Source organism: Nerophis lumbriciformis, linkage group LG24 (genome assembly GCF_033978685.3).
Source record: "Nerophis lumbriciformis linkage group LG24, RoL_Nlum_v2.1, whole genome shotgun sequence".
NCBI lineage: Eukaryota > Metazoa > Chordata > Actinopteri > Syngnathiformes > Syngnathidae > Nerophis > Nerophis lumbriciformis.
The window spans coordinates 4,313,218-4,332,334 of NC_084571.2; the positions used below are offsets into that span (position 1 = coordinate 4,313,218).

Genomic DNA, 19,117 nt, shown 5'->3' on the forward strand with positions numbered 1-19,117 from the left:
ACTTTATAGTACTTTATACTTTATAAAACGTTAAACACTTAAACATTTTAACCTTTACAGCAGCGTTATTGAGGTACTTTGAACAAGCAAAACAACACATGGTTTGCACCGTCATCGTAGTCCCGCCCTAATACACCAATCAGGAAGCTTTGAAGCAAAAAAGGCGGAATAATACGGAAGTGGTGGGAAGGAAAAAGGCTGGAGGAGCGTTTGACACGTCGGCGGTGCTCTTTAAGGTACTAAACACGTTTGAATATGTACTACATTATTTTTTGTCTGCTCCACTGAATATTTGTTAAGCGAATGTCCGTGAATGGCTGCTAATGACCAAGTTGTGCCACACTGGAACAGGAACAATGAATGATACGTTGTCTTACCCTCATCATTGCAGAAAATGGAGGAGGAGGTTTTGGCCACGGAGAGATATGGAAGTGATGAATCCTGGAAGTATTTAGCAAAAGGTGGAGTGATGGAGAGGAGGAGAGATGACAATGAAGCTAAATCAAGAGGAAACTCCATTGTTGGCGTTTTTAAAGTAAGGCAAAACAATTCATAAAATGTCTCTTTAGCATGATGTTTATTAATGTTATTTTTTAATGTAATCAATTGTTGGCTGGTTTAAAGCAAGGGGAAATACTTATTAAATATTAGGGATGTCCGATAATGGCTTTTTGCCGATATCCGATATTGCGATATTGTCCAACTCTTCAATTACCGATACCGATATAAACCGATATATACAGTCGTGGAATTAACATTTCTGGGGCTGAGGTTGCTGAGGTAGTTAAAAAGCTCCTCGGTGGCAAGGCCCCGGGGGTGGATGAGATCCGCCCGGAGTTCCTTAAGGCTCTGGATGCTGTAGGGCTGTCTTGGTTGACAAGACTCTGCAGCATCGCGTGGACATCGGGGGCAGTACCTCTGGATTGGCAGACCGGGGTGGTGGTTCCTCTCTTTAAAAAGGGGAACCGGAGGGTGTGTTCTAACTATCGTGGGATCACACTCCTCAGCCTTCCCGGTAAGGTCTATTCAGGTGTACTGGAGAGGAGGCTACGCCGGATAGTCGAACCTCGGATTCAGGAGGAACAGTGTGGTTTTCGTCCTGGTCGTGGAACTGTGGACCAGCTCTATACTCTCGGCAGGGTCCTTGAGGGTGCATGGGAGTTTGCCCAACCAGTCTACATGTGCTTTGTGGACTTGGAGAAGGCATTCGACCGTGTCCCTCGGGAAGTCCTGTGGGGAGTGCTCAGAGAGTATGGGGTTTCGGACTGTCTGATTGTGGCGGTCCGCTCCCTGTATGATCAGTGTCAGAGCTTGGTTCGCATTGCCGGCAGTAAGTCGGACACGTTTCCGGTGAGGGTTGGACTCCGCCAAGGCTGCCCTTTGTCACCAATTCTGTTCATAACTTTTATGGACAGAATTTCTAGGCGCAGTCAAGGCGTTGAGGGGATCCGGTTTGGTGGCTGCAGGATTAGGTCTCTGCTTTTTGCAGATGATTTGGTCCTGATGGCTTCATCTGGCCAGGATCTTCAGCTCTCACTGGATCGGTTCGCAGCTGAGTGTGAAGCGACTGGGATGAGAATCAGCACCTCCAAGTCCGAGTCCATGGTTCTCGCCCGGTAAAGGGTGGAGTGCCATCTCCGGGTTGGGGAGGAGATCTTGCCCCAAGTGGAGGAGTTCAAGTACCTTGGAGTCTTGTTCACGAGTGAGGGAAGAGTGGATCGTGAGATCGACAGGCGGATCGGTGCGGCGTCTTCAGTAATGCGGACGCTGTATCGATCCGTTGTGGTGAAGAAGGAGCTGAGCCGGAAGGCAAAGCTCTCAATTTACCGGTCGATCTACGTTCCCATCCTCACCTATGGTCATGAGCTTTGGGTTATGACCGAAAGGACAAGATCACGGGTACAAGCGGCCGAAATGAGTTTCCTCCGCCGGGTGGCGGGGCTCTCCCTTAGAGATAGGGTGAGAAGCTCTGTCATCCGGGGGGAGCTCAAAGTAAAGCCGCTGCTCCTCCACATCGAGAGGAGCCAGATGAGGTGGTTCGGGCATCTGGTCAGGATGCCACCCGAGCGCCTCCCTAAGGAGGTGTTTAGGGCATGTCCGACCGGTAGGAGGCCACGAGGAAGACCCAGGACACGTTGGGAAGACTATGTCTCCCGGCTGGCCTGGGAACGCCTCGGGATCCCCCGGGAGGAGCTGGACGAAGTGGCTGGGGAGAGGGAAGTCTGGGCTTCCCTGCTTAGGCTGCTGCCCCCGCGACCCGACCTCGGATAAGCGGAAGAAGATGGATGGATGGATGGATGGAATTAACACATTATTATGCCTAATTTGGACAACCAGGTATGGTGAAGATAAGGTACTTTTTAAAAATAATAATAAAATAAAATAAGATAAATAAATTAAAAACATTTTCTTGAATAAAAAAGAAAGCAAAACAATATAAAAACAGTTACATAGAAACTAGTAATTAATGAAAATGTGTAAAATTAACTGTTAAAGGTTAGTACTATTAGTGGACCAGCAGCACGCACAATCATGTGTGCTTACGGCCTGTATCCCTTGCAGACTGTATTGATATACAGGTAAAAGCCAGTAAATTAGAATATTTTGAAAAACTTGATTTATTTCAGTAATTGCATTCAGAAGGTGTAACTTGTACATTATATTTATTCATTGCACACAGACTGATGCATTCAAATGTTTATTTCGTTTAATTTTGATGATTTGAAGTGGCAACAAATGAAAATCCAAAATTCCGTGCGTCACAAAATTAGAATATTGTGTAAGGCTAATACAAAAAAGGGATTTTTAGAAATGTTGGCCAACTGAAAAGTATGAAAATGAAAAATATGAGCATGTACAATACTCAATACTTGGTTTGAGCTCCTTTTGCCTCAATTACTGCGTTAATGCGGCGTGGCATGGAGTCGATGAGTTTCTGGCACTGCTCAGGTGTTATGAGAGCCCAGGTTGCTCTGATAGTGGCCTTCAACTCTTCTGCGTTTTTGGGTCTGGCATTCTGCATCTTCCTTTTCACAATACCCCACAGATTTTCTATGGGGCTAAGGTCAGGGGAGTTGGCGGGCCAATTTAGAACAGAAATACCATGGTCCGTAAACCAGGCACAGGTAGATTTTGCGCTGTGTGCAGGCGCCAAGTCCTGTTGAAACTTGAAATCTCCATCTCCATAGAGCAGGTCAGCAGCAGGAAGCATGAAGTGCTCTAAAACTTGCTGGTAGACGGCTGCGTTGACCCTGGATCTCAGGAAACAGAGTGGACCGACATCAGCAGATGACATGGCACCCCAAACCATCACTGATGGTGGAAACTTTACACTAGACTTCAGGCAACGTGGATCCTGTGCCTCTCCTGTCTTCCTCCAGACTCTGGGACCTCGATTTCCAAAGGAAATGCAAAATTTGCATGGTTGGGTGATGGTTTGGGGTGCCATGTCATCTGCTGGTGTCGGTCCACTCTGTTTCCTGAGATCCAGGGTCAACGCAGCCGTCTACCAGCAAGTTTTAGAGCACTTCATGCTTCCTGCTGCTGACCTGCTCTATGGAGATGGAGATTTCAAGTTCCAACAGGACTTGGCGCCTGCACACAGCGCAAAATCTACCCGTGCCTGGTTTACGGACCATGGTATTTCTGTTCTAAATTGGCCCGCCAACTCCCCTGACCTTAGCCCCATAGAAAATCTGTGGGGTATTGTGAAAAGGAAGATGCAGAATGCCAGACCCAAAAACGCAGAAGAGTTGAAGGCCACTATCAGAGCAACCTGGGCTCTCATAACACCTGAGCAGTGCCAGAAACTCATCGACTCCATGCCACGCCGCATTAACGCAGTAATTGAGGCAAAAGGAGCTCCAACCAAGTATTGAGTATTGTACATGCTCATATTTTTCATTTTCATACTTTTCAGTTGGCCAACATTTCTAAAAATCCCTTTTTTGTATTAGCCTTAAGTAATATTCTAATTTTGTGACACACGGAATTTTGGATTTTCGTTTGTTGCCACTTCAAATCATCAAAATTAAATGAAATAAACATTTGAATGCATCAGTCTGTGTGCAATGAATAAATATAATGTACAAGTTACACCTTTTGAATGCAATTACTGAAATAAATCAAGTTTTTTAAAAATATTCTAATTTACTGGCTTTTACCTGTATATTGATATATAATGTAGGAACCAGAATATTAATAACAGAAAGAAACAACCCTTTTGTGTGAATGAGTGTAAATGGGGGAGGAAGGTTGTTTGGGTTGGTGCACTAATTGTAAGTGTATCTTGTGTTTTTTATGTTGATTTAATTAAAAACAAAAACAAAAAAAAACGATACCGATAATAAAAAAACCGATACCGATATTACATTTTAACGCTATTATCGGACATCTATATTAAATATTCATCTCTACAGCATGATAGTGTTCTGTCGCAATGATTTACTTAACGCTACTGAGCATTCGTGCACATGCGCATCCGCGCTACACGTTTTTTCAACTTTCCTCGTGTCAATAACGAGTTACCTTTGTCACTGGCGCTACGAGTAAATAATTATTTTGAAGTATATTTCTGTTATAGTGTCTTCTGACCAGTAAGCATGGAGACAATTACAGCGTCAGGAAGTTTACATTGACGCTAATAATGGTACCTATTACAATTTCATAAAGGGGCCCTCACCCTAAATCTAACGTCACCTCCCCACACTCGGTATGTTTACACCGGGGGTTGGCCCCCCTATGGCTCTAGAGCAGAGGTCGGCAACCCAAAATGTTGAAAGAGCCATATTGGACCAAAAATACAAAAAACAAATCTGTCTGGAGCCGCAAAAAATAAAAAGCCGTATATAAGTCTTGTAATGAAGGCAACGCATGATGTAAAGTGTCTATATTAGCTATAATAGCCTACTATCAAAATGACATTGTGTCGCAGGCTGGAGCAAATCTTCATTGACAGAAATGTTGAAATGTAATATTTATTCAAAACATTTTTACAACATTAGAAACCATTAGTAAATCAGAGGCTACTCAGAAGGTGAGATAACTCCTGCAAATTACTGGCTTTTAATGGCGATGTGCGTGTCCAAGTTAAAGGAAACGGCAGGCTGCATCTATCCCCGCGCACACAAATGACGAAAAAGTCACATTTGGACTGAAGTCACATTTAAAAAGATCAGATTCCAACCTGATTCAGGACTACCTTCTGATTTGATCTGATGCGAAAAGATCAGATTTCAAGCACTTTGGAGCATTAAGTTAAGACTGGCAAAAAAAATCTGATCTGTGTAATTTGAGGGCAAAAAAAATAATCAGATTTGGTTTGCAGTGTAAACGGGGCCCAAAAAACCCAGGCCATGATCATGTGGCTTCCCCCAGTGGTTGTGGCCCTGAACAACACCATTAAGTGTTTATGTCACCGGTCGGCCCTGGCATGTTGTTTATTAAGAATGATTAATATGTCATTTTAAATTACATCCAGAGCATCTTTCTGCCTCAAGGCTACCCAGAGAGCGTGAGCGGGGACTACCTGCAGTACCAGTTTTGGGATACAGTGCAGGTACGGTATTAAGAGTAATAAAAGGAGTATAGCTCATCAGCACTGTGGGAAAAAAAAAAAAAAAATTGTTTTCTATAATGGTTTTCCATGAAGTTGTCTATATGCATATCATGTACTTCATATAGATTTTTTTGTGGCCTGATGTAGGGATTCAGGTTGGTGCTTCATTTTGGTACTTTAGAAGTATTATATATACGGTATATAGAGGGAGCTATAGCTATTCTCGCGCTTAATTTATTTTTTTCACTGTGCTGATGAGCACATTATAATGGTTGTCCACACATTTTGTTATTGCTTTATTTTTGAAGTTGTTCTTGATGTATTATATCACTTGATTGACCACAGATGTGACTATTTAAGTGCGTCACTTCCTGTTGAGAATTGCACACTGACGAAGACATTGTCGAAACCGTTCTGTGTTTTGTAGCGCCTGCTTTAAGTACACATTTTGCCGTGCACCTCTTTATTTTTGTTTTTTTGGAGCGTGCGTGTGTTTTTCCCCTATATTTTGTACCACGGTATCAAGAGGACATAACCAAAGCATCAACATCTTTGAAAATCCCCAGGCCTTCTCCAGCTCTCTAACGGGGACTCTGGCCACTCAGGCGTCGCTTAAAGGCGTCGGGGTTGGAAACCAGGAAGCAACAGTGGCTGCAGCCACCGTCACCTGGTTGTTAAGAGGTGACACCTGGATGCTTTATTTTATATGTTGACAGCCGGTGTTACTAACGTGTTTCTTCTTCAGATGGAACCAGCATGCTGGGAAGGATCCTCTTCGCCTGGCTGAAAGGGTAAACTCTGCCAATAATGAAGAGTGTTAAGGTCTAAAAAGCCAAACGTTTATCTTCTACCACTGTTGTTTTGTGTCTTTATCCCAGGAACAAGTTAGACTCTGATGCAAAGAAATGGAGGTATGTGAAATGTGGACATTTTGTTTATTTCTCTGAATAATCCCGATGTTTGTCAAGGCTTTTTGCAGACGTTCTCAACGATATCGCCATGTTCATGGAAATACTAGCACCGTATTTCCCGGCTTGGTTCACCTTGATAGTGTGCACATCAGGCATATTCAAGGTAAACACAACAGAACTCCTGGAGGTAGGGCTGGGCCGATAAAACGATATCAATATGTATGGGGGTCGACACATAATCGATACCAATATAAAACGTTCGATTAGGGCTGGGCGATATGGCCTTTTTTTAATATCTCAATATTTTTAGGCCATGTCACGATACACGATATATATCTCGATATTTTGCCTTAGCCTTGAATGAACACTTGATGCATATAATCACAGCTGTATGATGATTCTATGTGTCTACATTAAAACATTCTTCTTCATACTGCATTAATATATGCTCATTTTAAACTTTCATGCAGAGAGGGAAATCACAACTAAGTCAATTTAGCAAAAGTGTATTTATTAAACAGTTATTAAGCAGTGGCACAAACATTCATGTCATTTCAAAACAGAAAGTGCAAGATTGTCAGAGACATTTTAAAACAAGCTTTGAGTTCACTTTTGTGCATGATGTCATAAAGATGACATATCAAAACAACACTAAATTAAAGTGCACTTTTTGTACAGAACGCCACTACAATAGTTTAAAACAAATAAAGTGTACTTTTGTGCATGATGTCACACAAGATATTTCAATAACTGTCAAATAAAATGAGCTGCATAATAGAAAATCAAATAGTGTATGTCCTTCACTATGTGGTAGGTTACTGCGGACGTTATCTCTTTCTGTTGTTGACTATTTTTTTCATACGGTGTTGATATGGAAATGGTTGCCTCGGCATTTTTTTGTTGTGGCACCAAACGGAGATGTTGACATGCGGAGTAAACACTCTTCATTCTCTAGCAGGTGACTTTTCACATGATGCTACATATTAGCAGTAATGCTACTTTCTGTAGCAATGCTTTTGCCCCACACTTGACAAATTACGTTGTCTGTTCGGCATCTTACCACTTGAAGCCAAACCACCGCCAGACGATGAACCCCCTGCTGTTTTTCTTGGGAATTAATTCTTCCTTCAATTGTTACCAGATTCGCACTTTCTTTCTCTCGTATTACCACTGCATCGTTAGCATCACAGCTAACTTTACCCATACCGCTACCTCTCTGCTCCGCGAGGGCCTATACGTATGTGACGTATGTAAGAAGGTGCGCTTGTTTTATGTCTGTGAGAAGGAGAGACGACAAAGAGTGAGAAGAGCCTGTAGTGTAATGCCCGGAGCTAAAAGCAACTGCGTGAGAACGTATACTCGAATATCACGATATAGTCATTTTCTATATCGCACAGAGACAAACCCGCGATATATCGCGTATATCGATATATCGCCCAGCCCTACGTTTGATACATATTTATATTTTTAGTCGGAATAAACAAGAAATTATGAAGCAAGATTTGTTGCATGAGGTCACTTGTGCTCTGGGAACCCAGCAAACAGGAAGTGTCACTGAGCAATGGGAGTGACACGCTATCAGCCAATCAGATAACAGTATCAACTTCCAGTTGCGCCGTCTTTCTGTCTCGCTGTGGATTCTCTGTAATATCTTGATATATCCACTCAATAACAGAAACCTAACTTTTAGTTGTGTTGGTTTTAATTCAGACGGTGCGGCAACATGCTGACACTTCCAATATGTCCGTTTTAAAGAGAAGCTTCCCCAACTACTCTGAAGTGTTCAATAACTTATACTCTACAGCCATCTAGTGTCTCGAAACTGCAAGTATCTTCAAATTTACTGCAATTATTTTACCACCTGGCTACCAGACTCCTTCTCCACTGATAAATAGCACCCTTGGTAAGTTGGATATTTTATTACTGTATTTATCGGCAGGCTTAAATAAGTCATTAAAAATATTAATAATTATCGTTATCGATCAATCTAAAAAACAGATATCGTGATACAGTTTTCAGCCATATCGCCCAGCCCTAACAGGAGGTACTTGTTTTACGTAGTTTCACGGTTATGACACTCTTCTGTGGTTTATTAGTACTGTAGGAAAATAATTACAAATACAGTTGTACCTCAGCTTACCAGTTTTTCAGGATAAGAGCTGTCTCTTGTCTAATTCCATTAATCCATTTTCTACCGCTTATTCCCTTCGGGGTCGCGGGGGGCGCTGGAGCCTATCCCAGCTACAATTGGGCGGAAGGCGGGGTACACCCTGGACAAGTCACCACCTCATCGCAGGGCCAACACAGATAGACAGACTACATTCACACTCACATCCACACACTAGGGCCAATTTAGTGTTGCCAATAAACCTATCCCCAGGTGCATGTCTTCGGAGGTGGGAGGAAGCCGGAGTACCCGGAGGGAACCCACGCAGTCACGGGGAGAACATGCAAACTCCACACAGAAAGATCCCGAGCCCGGGAATGAACCCCAGACTACTCAGGACCTTCGTATTCTTATGCTTTATTAGACTGCAAGCAAAAACTTAGGTTATGAGCCTCCCCACTGCCAGTTAACGTAGTGAATGTCACAGGGAACCCCGTAAGATTCGACCTAAACATCCGGTCTTACTCGCTAGCATTAACTTGTGGCTAGAAATCGACATAACTTTGTTTTTTCAAGCATGGGAAGGAGGAAAGTGAGTGTGAAGGACCGTGCTAAGAAGAAGTGGGCGATATTTATTGAATTAAAGTAAGAAATGATCAAAAACATGACAAAGCGTGCCTCAGTTTGAGACCAGGAAAAAAAATCAAGCAACAATAAGCACGAGAATGAGTCGATAACACCAGCCAGAATAATATCCAAACCAAGGGTGTCTAAACTACGGCCCGCCTGCGAGACGGCACAAGTTCAATAAGCAATATGGCCGGGAGCGATGTATTCATATTAAATACAAAAAGTCAGCGGTCTGTTGGCTGCCATTTTGTCGCCATTTGGTGGCCAACGGAAGTAACTCAACCATTAATCAGAATCAGAAATACTTTATTAATCCCCGAGGGGGAAATTTAAATTTTTTACACATGTGAGGAAACAGTACAGCATTTACTTGTATGACCCAGTCTAAACAGGTTTCCCTAGTCATGGTGCAAAACAAATTCAACCAACCCAAAAAGTCAACACACACAGTCGCACATAGCACAACCGGCTCATTGAACTTTTTAGATATTATAAAAAATGTCCAATCAACATAAAAATATATACATATTACAAGGCATGATGGGAAAAATACAAAACACTCTCTCCACACTTATCCATGTTTGGTGCATTTTAGCTGCTTGATGTTTATGATTGATTAAAAAACCTTAAGGAGGTTGTCATGGAAGTAAAAAAAAAAGGTAGGAGTTGAACTTTCACATACTCTTAATAGCCAATTATAATGATTAATTATATATTCATTATATTATTATAATACTAATATGTATAGGCTTTATATATATATATATATATATATATATATATATATATATATATATATATATATATATACAGGTAAAAGCCAGTAAATTAGAATATTTTGAAAAACTTGATTTATTTCAGTAATTGCATTCAAAAGGTGTAACTTGTACATTATATTTATTCATTGCACACAGACTGATGCATTCAAATGTTTATTTCATTTAATTTTGATGATTTGAAGTGGCAACAAATGAAAATCCAAAATTCCGTGTGTCACAAAATTAGAATATTGTGTAAGGGTTAAATTTTGAAGACACCTAGTACCACAAACTAATCAGCTGATTAACTCAAAACACCTGCAAAGGGCTTTAAATGGTCTCTCAGTCCAGTTCTGAAGCCTACACAAACATGGGGAAGACTTCAGATTTGACAGCTGTCCAAAAGGCAACCATCGACACATTGCACAAGGAGGGAAAGACACAAAAGGTTATTGCTGAAGAGGCTGGCTGTTCTCAGAGCTCTGTGTCCAAACACATTAATGGAGAGGCAAAGGGAAGGAAAAACTGGTCAGAAAAAGTGTACAAGCGATAGGGATCACCGCGCCCTGGTCAAGATTGTGAAAAAAAACCCATTCAAAAATGTGGGGGAGATTCAGAAGGAGTGGACAGCTGCTGGAGTCAGTGCTTCAAGATCCACCACCAAGAGACGCTTGAAAGACATGGGTTTCAACTGCCGCATACCTCGTGTCAAGCCACTGTTGACCAAGAAACAGCGCGAAAAGCGTCTCACCTGGGCTAAGGAAAAAAAGAGCTGGACTGCTGCTGAGTGGTCCAAAGTCATGTTTTCTGACGAAAGCAAATTTTGCATTTCCTTTGGAAATCGAGGTCCCAGAGTCTGGAGGAAGACAGGAGAGGCACAGGATCCACGTTGCCTGAAGTCTAGTGTAAAGTTTCCACCATCAGTGATGGTTTGGGGTGCCATGTCATCTGCTGGTGTCGGTCCACTCTGTTTCCTGAGATCCAGGGTCAACGCAGCCGTCTACCAGCAAGTTTTAGAGCACTTCATGCTTCCTGCTGCTGACCTGCTCTATGGAGATGGAGATTTCAAGTTCCAACAGGACTTGGCGCCTGCACACAGCGCAAAATCTACCCGTGCCTGGTTTACGGACCATGGTATTTCTGTTCTAAATTGGCCCGCCAACTCCCCTGACCTTAGCCCCATAGAAAATCTGTGGGGTATTGTGAAAAGGAAGATGCAGAATGCCAGACCCAAAAACGCAGAAGAGTTGAAGGCCACTATCAGAGCAACCTGGGCTCTCATAACACCTGAGCAGTGCCAGAAACTCATCGACTCCATGCCACGCCGCATTAACGCAGTAATTGAGGCAAAAGGAGCTCCAACCAAGTATTGAGTATTGTACATGCTCATATTTTTCATTTTCATACTTTTCAGTTGGCCAACATTTCTAAAAATCCCTTTTTTGTATTAGCCTTAAGTAATATTCTAATTTTGTGACACACGGAATTTTGGATTTTCATTTGTTGCCACTTCAAATCATCAAAATTAAATGAAATAAACATTTGAATGCATCAGTCTGTGTGCAATGAATAAATATAATGTACAAGTTACACCTTTTGAATGCAATTACTGAAATAAATCAAGTTTTTCAAAATATTCTAATTTACTGGCTTTTACCTATATATATATATATATATATATATATATGTGTGTATGTGTATATGTATGTATATATATGTATATACGTGTATATATATATATATGTATATACTGTATATATATATATATATGTGTGTGTATATATATATGTGTGTGTATATATATGTATATACTGTATATATATATAAGTGTATACATATATATGTGTGTATGTATATGTGTGTGTGTGTATATATATATATATATATATATATATATATATATATATATATATATATACCGTATATTACCAAATAGTAGCCCGGGCGTTTATTTCACAAAATGGGGTCAGACCCCGGGCGGCTATTAGGACATGGGCGGTTATTTGCACAAGGGCGTTTATTTGGTAATATACGGTATATATATAAGGGGGCTGTTGATGCTGTATTTGACGAAGAAGCAGCTGGTAGGAAATATTCAAGGTAAATATTGTACATATTATCATCACATTACTTCACAAATCTACTGTAGTTGTTTTTAGTACATGTCATTGTATTGTTCTTATACAATATTTCTTATCAAAAAGGTTGTTTTCCTTTTTCAAAGGCATGTTACATTTTAAAATGGTGTTTTGGGGGCATAGCACCGATTAATTTGAATTGATTTCAATAAGAGACGCTGTTTCACAATACTCGTTTTTCAAGGTAGGAGCTCCAATTAAAGTCGTATCCCGAAGTACGACTGTAGCTACTCGACTTACATCGTCGTCATAGGAACGCAACTCGTACGTGACCGAGCACCCCCTGTAGTCCATAAAATAGCTAAGGCTGCTGTACAGTACAATTGGAAAAATCGATATTAGTTATAAGATTCCTGCTCTTTTATCGGACCAGTCTGTGGTTGGCGTAGCGGGCGGAGCCACCAGAGCCTCCTTGACGCTTCACCAGGCTCGCCGGGACAACATGGCCGACATCTCTGCCAAGGACGGCAGTCAGGTAGCCTTTGACTCTTTGCTTGTTTCAAACATCTCCATTGGAATGTGAAGGTTAGCAAAATTTGATTCTGGTGTTTTTGTCACAGGAGACTTTAGTGAATCTGGCAGGACTTCTCTTCAGTTTGATCCTCATCCCGCTCGTCACGGATAATCCCGTGTAAGTAAGTGTTACGTCACGCAGGCATCACTCAGGTACTCTGTGTTAAAATAAGACAAACGTCTCACCCACATGACTGCAATGTATCTCTGGTGTTGGCATGCGGGGGGCGAGATGTCAAATTTGCATAAATTATGCAGATATTGGTGATATCAATTGTGTTTTTGCGGGCTTCACGGTGGCAGAGGGGTTAATGCATCTGCCTCACAATACGAAGGTCCTGAGTAGTCTTGGGTTCAATCCCGGGCTCGGGATCTTTCTGTGTGGAGTTTGCATGTTCTCCCCGTGACTGCGTGGGTTCCCTCCGGGTACTCCGGCTTCCTCCCACCTCCAAAGACATGCACCTGGGGATAAGTTGATTGGCAACACTAAATTGGCCCTAGTGTGTGAATGTGAGTGTGAATGTTGTCCGTCTATCTGTGTTGGCCCTGCGATGAGGTGGCGACTTGTCCAGGGTGTACCCCGCCTTCCGCCCGATTGTAGCTGAGATAGGCTCCAGCGACCCCCGCGACCCCAAAGGGAATAAGCGGTAGAAAATGGATGGATGGAAACGTGCGTTCATGTCCAGAGTCTCCAATTTTTTTTTAATGCATTTTTTATTTTTATTTTATTTTTTTATTTCCCAAAAGTGTTTAATGATAATATCAGAAAATGCAGCTCGTACCTTTGGAAAATAGTATGTAGAGGGGTTTGAAAACTTGCTAAATATAGTGATGAAGTTGTAAAAATGCATTAGCTTGATGCTAATAGACATTGGCATTCGTATTGACATGCTACTGATTAGCATTAGTGAGTTTACATGGCGATTTCAACCCCTCCCAATGTGTTAATGACTTAACTACAATTAAGCGGGAACAAATAGACTAAAAAACAGTTTCTACCCAAGAGCCATTGTAGTATTAAACAGGCCTGAGTGAGCACAATGTGTCCGTCATGTCCTCATGTGTCATGTCTTTTTATTTTTTCGGACTATAATGTGCAATAATGTTATATGTGTATATGTATATATATGCATATGTATGGATATATGCATGTGTGTGGATGTATAAAGATACATATCTTCTTTTTTATCTTTTTTTTACTATTTATATTACTAAATTATTATGATCTGCTCCAATTTCGTTGTTCTTTGAACCTGTTCACTGTAATAATGACAAATAAAACTCTATTCTATTCTAAGATGCACGTTACAATAAAACAGTTGGTGTGCAATGAGTTAAATACTTAAATACAGTATTAACACTTTATATATAAACTAAGGCTGGGGCGGCATGGCGTAGTGGGTAGAGCAACCGTGCCAGAAACCTGAGGGTTGCAGGTTCGCTCCCCGCCTCTTACCATCCAAAAAATCGCTGCCGTTGTGTCCTTGGGCGGGACACTTCACCCTTTGCCCCCGGTGCCACTCACACCGGTGAATTGAATGATGAATGATAGGTGGTGGTCGCAAATTGCAGCCACGCTTCCGTCAGTCTACCCCAGGGCAGCTGTGGCTATGAAAGTAGCTTACCACCACCAGATGTGAATGAATGATGGGTTCTACATGTAAAGCGACTTTGGGTACTTAGAAAAGCGCTATATAAATCCCAGTTATTATTATTATTATTATTATTATTATTATTAAGGCTGGGCGATATGGCCTTTTTTTAATATCGCAATATTTTAAGACCATATCGCGATACTTTGCCTTAGCCTTGAATGAACACTTGATACATATAATCACAGCAGTATGATGATTCTATGTATCTACATTAAAACATTCTTCTTCATACTGCATTAATATATGCTACTTTTAAACTTTCATACAGAGAAGGAAATCACAACTAAAAAAAATCACTATTTTTTTCATACGGTGTTGATCTGGAAATGTTTGCCTCGGCATTTGGATGGTGTGGACGTGTGGCACCAAACGGAGATGTTGACGTGCGAAATAAGCACTCGTCATTGTCTAGCGGGTGACTTTTCAAATGATGCTACATATTAGCAGTGTAGCCAAGTGTCCTGGGTTCGCCTATACAGTGTACTTATCTAATAAAATAATAAACGGGAGACATTAGAGCAGGTTCGGTAGCCACCGCTTCTTTAATGTCAACATCACACACCTCCTTCCACAACCACACACACCCTACGTCACAGCCCTACGGCAACAACTCTGGAGGGACAAAACTCCTCCTCCTTACCTAACACACTACGGTAACTTGGGACACCCTGAACTGTTTATTACAGCAGTAATGCTACTTTTTATAGCAACGCTTTTGCCCCACACTTGACAAATTACGGTTGTCTGTTCGACATATTCCCACTTGAAGCCAAACCACCGCCAGACGATGGACCCCCTGCTGTTTTTCTTGGGAATTAATTATTCCTCCATTTGTTACCAGATTTGCACCTTCTTTCTCTTGTATTACCACTCACACCACTCTGCTAGCATCCCAGCTAACGTTAGCCATGCTGCTACCTCTCTGCTCGGGAAGGACGTATACGTATGTGACGTATGACGTGACAGTATGTGACGTGTGTAAGAAGGAGCGCTTGCTGTCTGTGAGAAGGACAGACAAGAAAGAGTGGGAAGAGCCTGTAGTGTAATGCCCGCAGCCAAAAGCAACTGCGTGAGAACGTATGCTCGATATCACGATATGGTCATTTTCTATATCGCACAGAGACAAACCCGCGATATATCGCATATATCGATATATCGCCCAGCCCTAATATAAACAATACACTACTGCCATCAAACATCTTGGACTTGCAACTTAATGTCAAACTTGCAGACGTTAGTATGATGATAATAAAACATGATATAACCGCCCGAATTCAGCTGAGACTTCAGCACCCACCGCGACCCCAAAAGGGACAAGCGGTAGAAAATGGATGCAGGGATAACAACGGGACAGCAGTTATCATCATCAGCTCATTTTTAAATGTTGCAATAAAAATTACATATCATCAAAATTAGTAATATTTATTAACGCCTACAAGTACTGAAAAAGGGACAAGCGGTAGAAAATGGATGGATGGAAGTACTGAAAAATGGTACCGTTGACTACGGCTAACAATTCCCAGGCACAGGGAATGGGTACCGTATCGGTTTAAATGTGAACGGTACCATCCCTATTTCAGAGTTTACAAAAGTGTCTAACAATACCAGAAAATTCCGCTAGTACCTTTTTGGAAAAGAGTATCTCGAGGGGGTTGAATACTTTCCAGATTTAGCGATGCACTCTCAAAGTTAGCCACACTCATCCCTGATGCTGTGTCTTCTTGTTCTCTGGCAGACTAGTTGCATATGAGGTGTGTTTGGAAGCAAGAGTTGCCGTGCAATTTATGGCGACGACGAGCTGCATTCAGTCCCATTATAATGTGTTTATGTGAAAGGTTGCGTCCAATATAATTGTGACGGGCTGCTACTAAGACTTGTCTCCCCACCCGCCAGACTGACCCTCGGCCTCTTCTTCGCCTTCACGGCCCTGCACCTCTTTGCCAACTACAAGGCCGTCCGCTCCGTTGTCATGGAAACGCTCAATGAGGCGCGGCTCACCATTGTGCTGCAGCAATTCCTCCGAGATGGACGCGTCGCGAGTCCAACGGAGGCTAATAGGAAAGAACCCGTTTTCCTGGGTAATATTATAAATATTTGTGCGATTGTTAATTGTGACAAACATTGCAAGTTTTATTTGTAAACAGACTTTAGGACAGCTGTGCCGATCAAACTCGGTGTAAGGCTTACGGAAGTCATCCAGAGGTAACATCACTCATGTTATACAATTCTGCTTGACGTTGACACTTATTTGATATCATTTCATCTGTGCTTTTTTGTAGCCCAGAGGAGCTCCGTTTGGCCTTGAAGAAAAACAACAAGCCCTTCATTTTGGGCGTCACAAGCGGTACTAAAACACTTTAAAACGCTTGGAATGCATGAGTTAGAGATCACAGATTATCAGCGCCGATATTTGGCATTTTAGTGTATAACGGTATCGGCCTTGTTTTTCTAAACAGCTGCATCAGCAGATACAGTATATACACTTATAATAGCAGTATTTAAATATATATATATTAGATAGTAATAAGCACTGCTCAAGCACCAGCCTGTTTGCCTTGCAGGTGAAAAGTTATCTTTTTGCTGGAGCCCAATTATTTTTTTCAATTCATTGAAGAAAAAAAATTACTTTTATTGTCAATAATTCTCCCCAAATATGTTTTGATAACTGACAGGGCATTTATTTGAGTTCTTGTGAGAATTCTTCTGGGGTCTACTCCCCACGCTACGCTCCCAATAATCCCCTTCTTGCAGTGCTAGTCACTTACAGTACATCTCTTCTTCTTACCTATTGAAACATCCATTTTTTTCCTCTGGAAATCCAGTTTTTGTCCTTCTCATTTCCGTTTGATTGTTTTTTGCTGGTTTTTGTTCTTCCCGGTTCCGTTTTGTTGTTTTTTTGCTGCTGTAGTCGCTCGACAAGCTTCCATCCACAACACTCGGAGCGAGGCGAGTTTCATGTTCTGTGATTCAATCAAATAACGGATGGATTTACGGATTTACCGTGAATTGATTAACGTGGACCCCGACTTAAACAAGTTGAAAAAATGATTCGGGTGTTACCATTTAGTGGTCAATTGTACGGAATATGTACTGTACTGTGCAATCTACTAATAAAAGTCTCAATCAATCAATTAATCAATGGACATAAACATGACAGAAAAAAATATCTCTGCGGAAAAAAATCACAACTTTGTGTAAATATCTTGACAAATAGGAGTTTATTGTACAAGTAAAGAAGAGCAGGCATCAGCTTAAAACATTCTCATACTTTCTGTAACATCCAAGAAGAAATGATGTCAGCCAGCTTGAAAAATGTCTCAGTGAAGGAGCCCAGAATTGTTTTTTATTTAAATGTTGGCAATACTTCAGGGTTCATAACAAGGAAACCTTACAATGTATTAAATCCATTAACTGCTATAAAATAGAGTAGATGGCGAGTTATTTATCCCATATTTTTACCAATTTTCCTAGGAGACTTGCCATATTTTGAAATGCAAATGTTGATACTCCTCTCAGGCATACGTATTAAAGGTGTTTGATGTTTTTGCTGCTAAATTAACCATAACAATAGATGGATAGATAATACTTTAATGATTCCTTCAGGAGAGTTCCCTCAGGAAAATTTAAATTCCAGCAGCAGTGTACAGAATTGATATCGAATTTAAAAAAAAGTAAATAATGGGGGTTAAATGGAAACAATATAGAAAAATATTACAATAAGAATAAAAATAAAAAGCAACAATGAGAATAAAAATAAAACCGTAAAATAAAAATATAAGAAGAGAAACTAGGCAGTAGTGACCATGTTATAAAAAAGTATTGCACTGTTATTGTTTTGCATCCTCTGTCATCCTAGTACCCCCCCTCCCCCCCAGAGAGGAGTTGTACAGTCTAATGGCGTGCAATAGCGCTGCAATAAACATTATGTCACTGCTGGTCCCATGTTCCCTAAAAAATAATGTTCAAAACAACTTAAAGCCTTGTCCAGCTGTTTACTGACGTACTATTCGTGTTTAAATAACTTTTACTGAGAATGCATGTCGGTTACCGGCCTCCCTGACCTACCAATAATCAGTATCAGCCCTGGAAACAAAACATATTGGTCGATCTCTGGTGGTGAGTGTGTGGTATTTTTCTTTCAGGCTGCGTTCGTGTGTGTTTGGGAACACATGCATGCGTGCAAGATGAAATCCGAGCAATGTGTCAGGCTATTTGGATTAGCAGCAAGTTGAAATCTTGCACAGAACCACAGAAGCAACAAGGTGAGTGTTTATTTTCATGCAGTCTCATGAATAAGTTTGACAGTATTCCACAATTTCCTTTGAAGATCTTGTGCGCGAGAGCCACAAGTTGATGGACGCTGTGTTCAGCACATTTCTCCAAGGTGAGCAGCCGCACTGTTATTATTTTTTTTGGAAGACTTGAATAAGCTGAGCCAAATCTCATGAGCAGGTGTGGAAGCTGCCGGCTGGGAGGTGAAAAGAACACTGCTGGACTGGGACGAGTGGAGGCTGGAGTGGAAAAACAAAAGTAGCTGATGCTTGCTGATTTTTGCATCACAATGTTTGCCAAGCAAATATACTTCAATGATTCACTGGCCTTTGTGGAAATGTATTTGTAGAATAAAACTTTGGAATAAATCTATTTTTATGTATTTAATTGCAGTGATTGGCAGTAACAAGCAATATGTAGCTAAACTGTGTAGCATAACTACATTTTCCAGTAGTTTAGCTACTTTTTGAAGGAGTAGCTTTTCCTGTTGCTTAGCTACTTTTACACCCATGTAGCATAAATCTAAGCTACAAGATACAAAGACAAAAAATGGCTGCACTTCTACCTTCGGCCGGT

At 41.2% G+C, this 19,117-nt stretch overlaps 1 protein-coding gene across 1 annotated transcript; it reads left to right on the top strand.

The window, feature by feature from the left end:
• The first annotated feature begins 19 nt into the window (after nucleotides 1–19).
• On the top strand, nucleotides 20–18,923 carry rusf1 (RUS family member 1). The gene is made up of 15 exons (XM_061981355.1): nucleotides 20–236; nucleotides 392–535; nucleotides 5,480–5,557; nucleotides 6,124–6,238; nucleotides 6,303–6,348; nucleotides 6,436–6,468; nucleotides 6,526–6,631; nucleotides 12,475–12,576; nucleotides 12,662–12,732; nucleotides 16,163–16,347; nucleotides 16,414–16,471; nucleotides 16,549–16,613; nucleotides 18,412–18,531; nucleotides 18,597–18,653; nucleotides 18,722–18,923. Exons 2-15 carry the CDS (start codon nucleotides 395–397, stop codon nucleotides 18,805–18,807), a joined length of 1,263 nt encoding a protein of 420 aa, XP_061837339.1. The 5' UTR covers nucleotides 20–236; nucleotides 392–394; the 3' UTR covers nucleotides 18,808–18,923.
• The last annotated feature ends 194 nt before the right edge of the window (nucleotides 18,924–19,117 follow it).

Coding starts and splice junctions, on each gene's coding strand:
- rusf1 (XM_061981355.1), top strand. CDS start 395: ATGGAGGAGGAGGTTTTGGCCACGGAGAGATATGGAAGTGATGAATCC. Junction 536..5,479: donor CCATTGTTGGCGTTTTTAAA/GTAAGGCAAAAC, acceptor AATTACATCCAG/AGCATCTTTCTGCCTCAAGG. Junction 6,349..6,435: donor CTCTTCGCCTGGCTGAAAGG/GTAAACTCTGCC, acceptor TCTTTATCCCAG/GAACAAGTTAGACTCTGATG.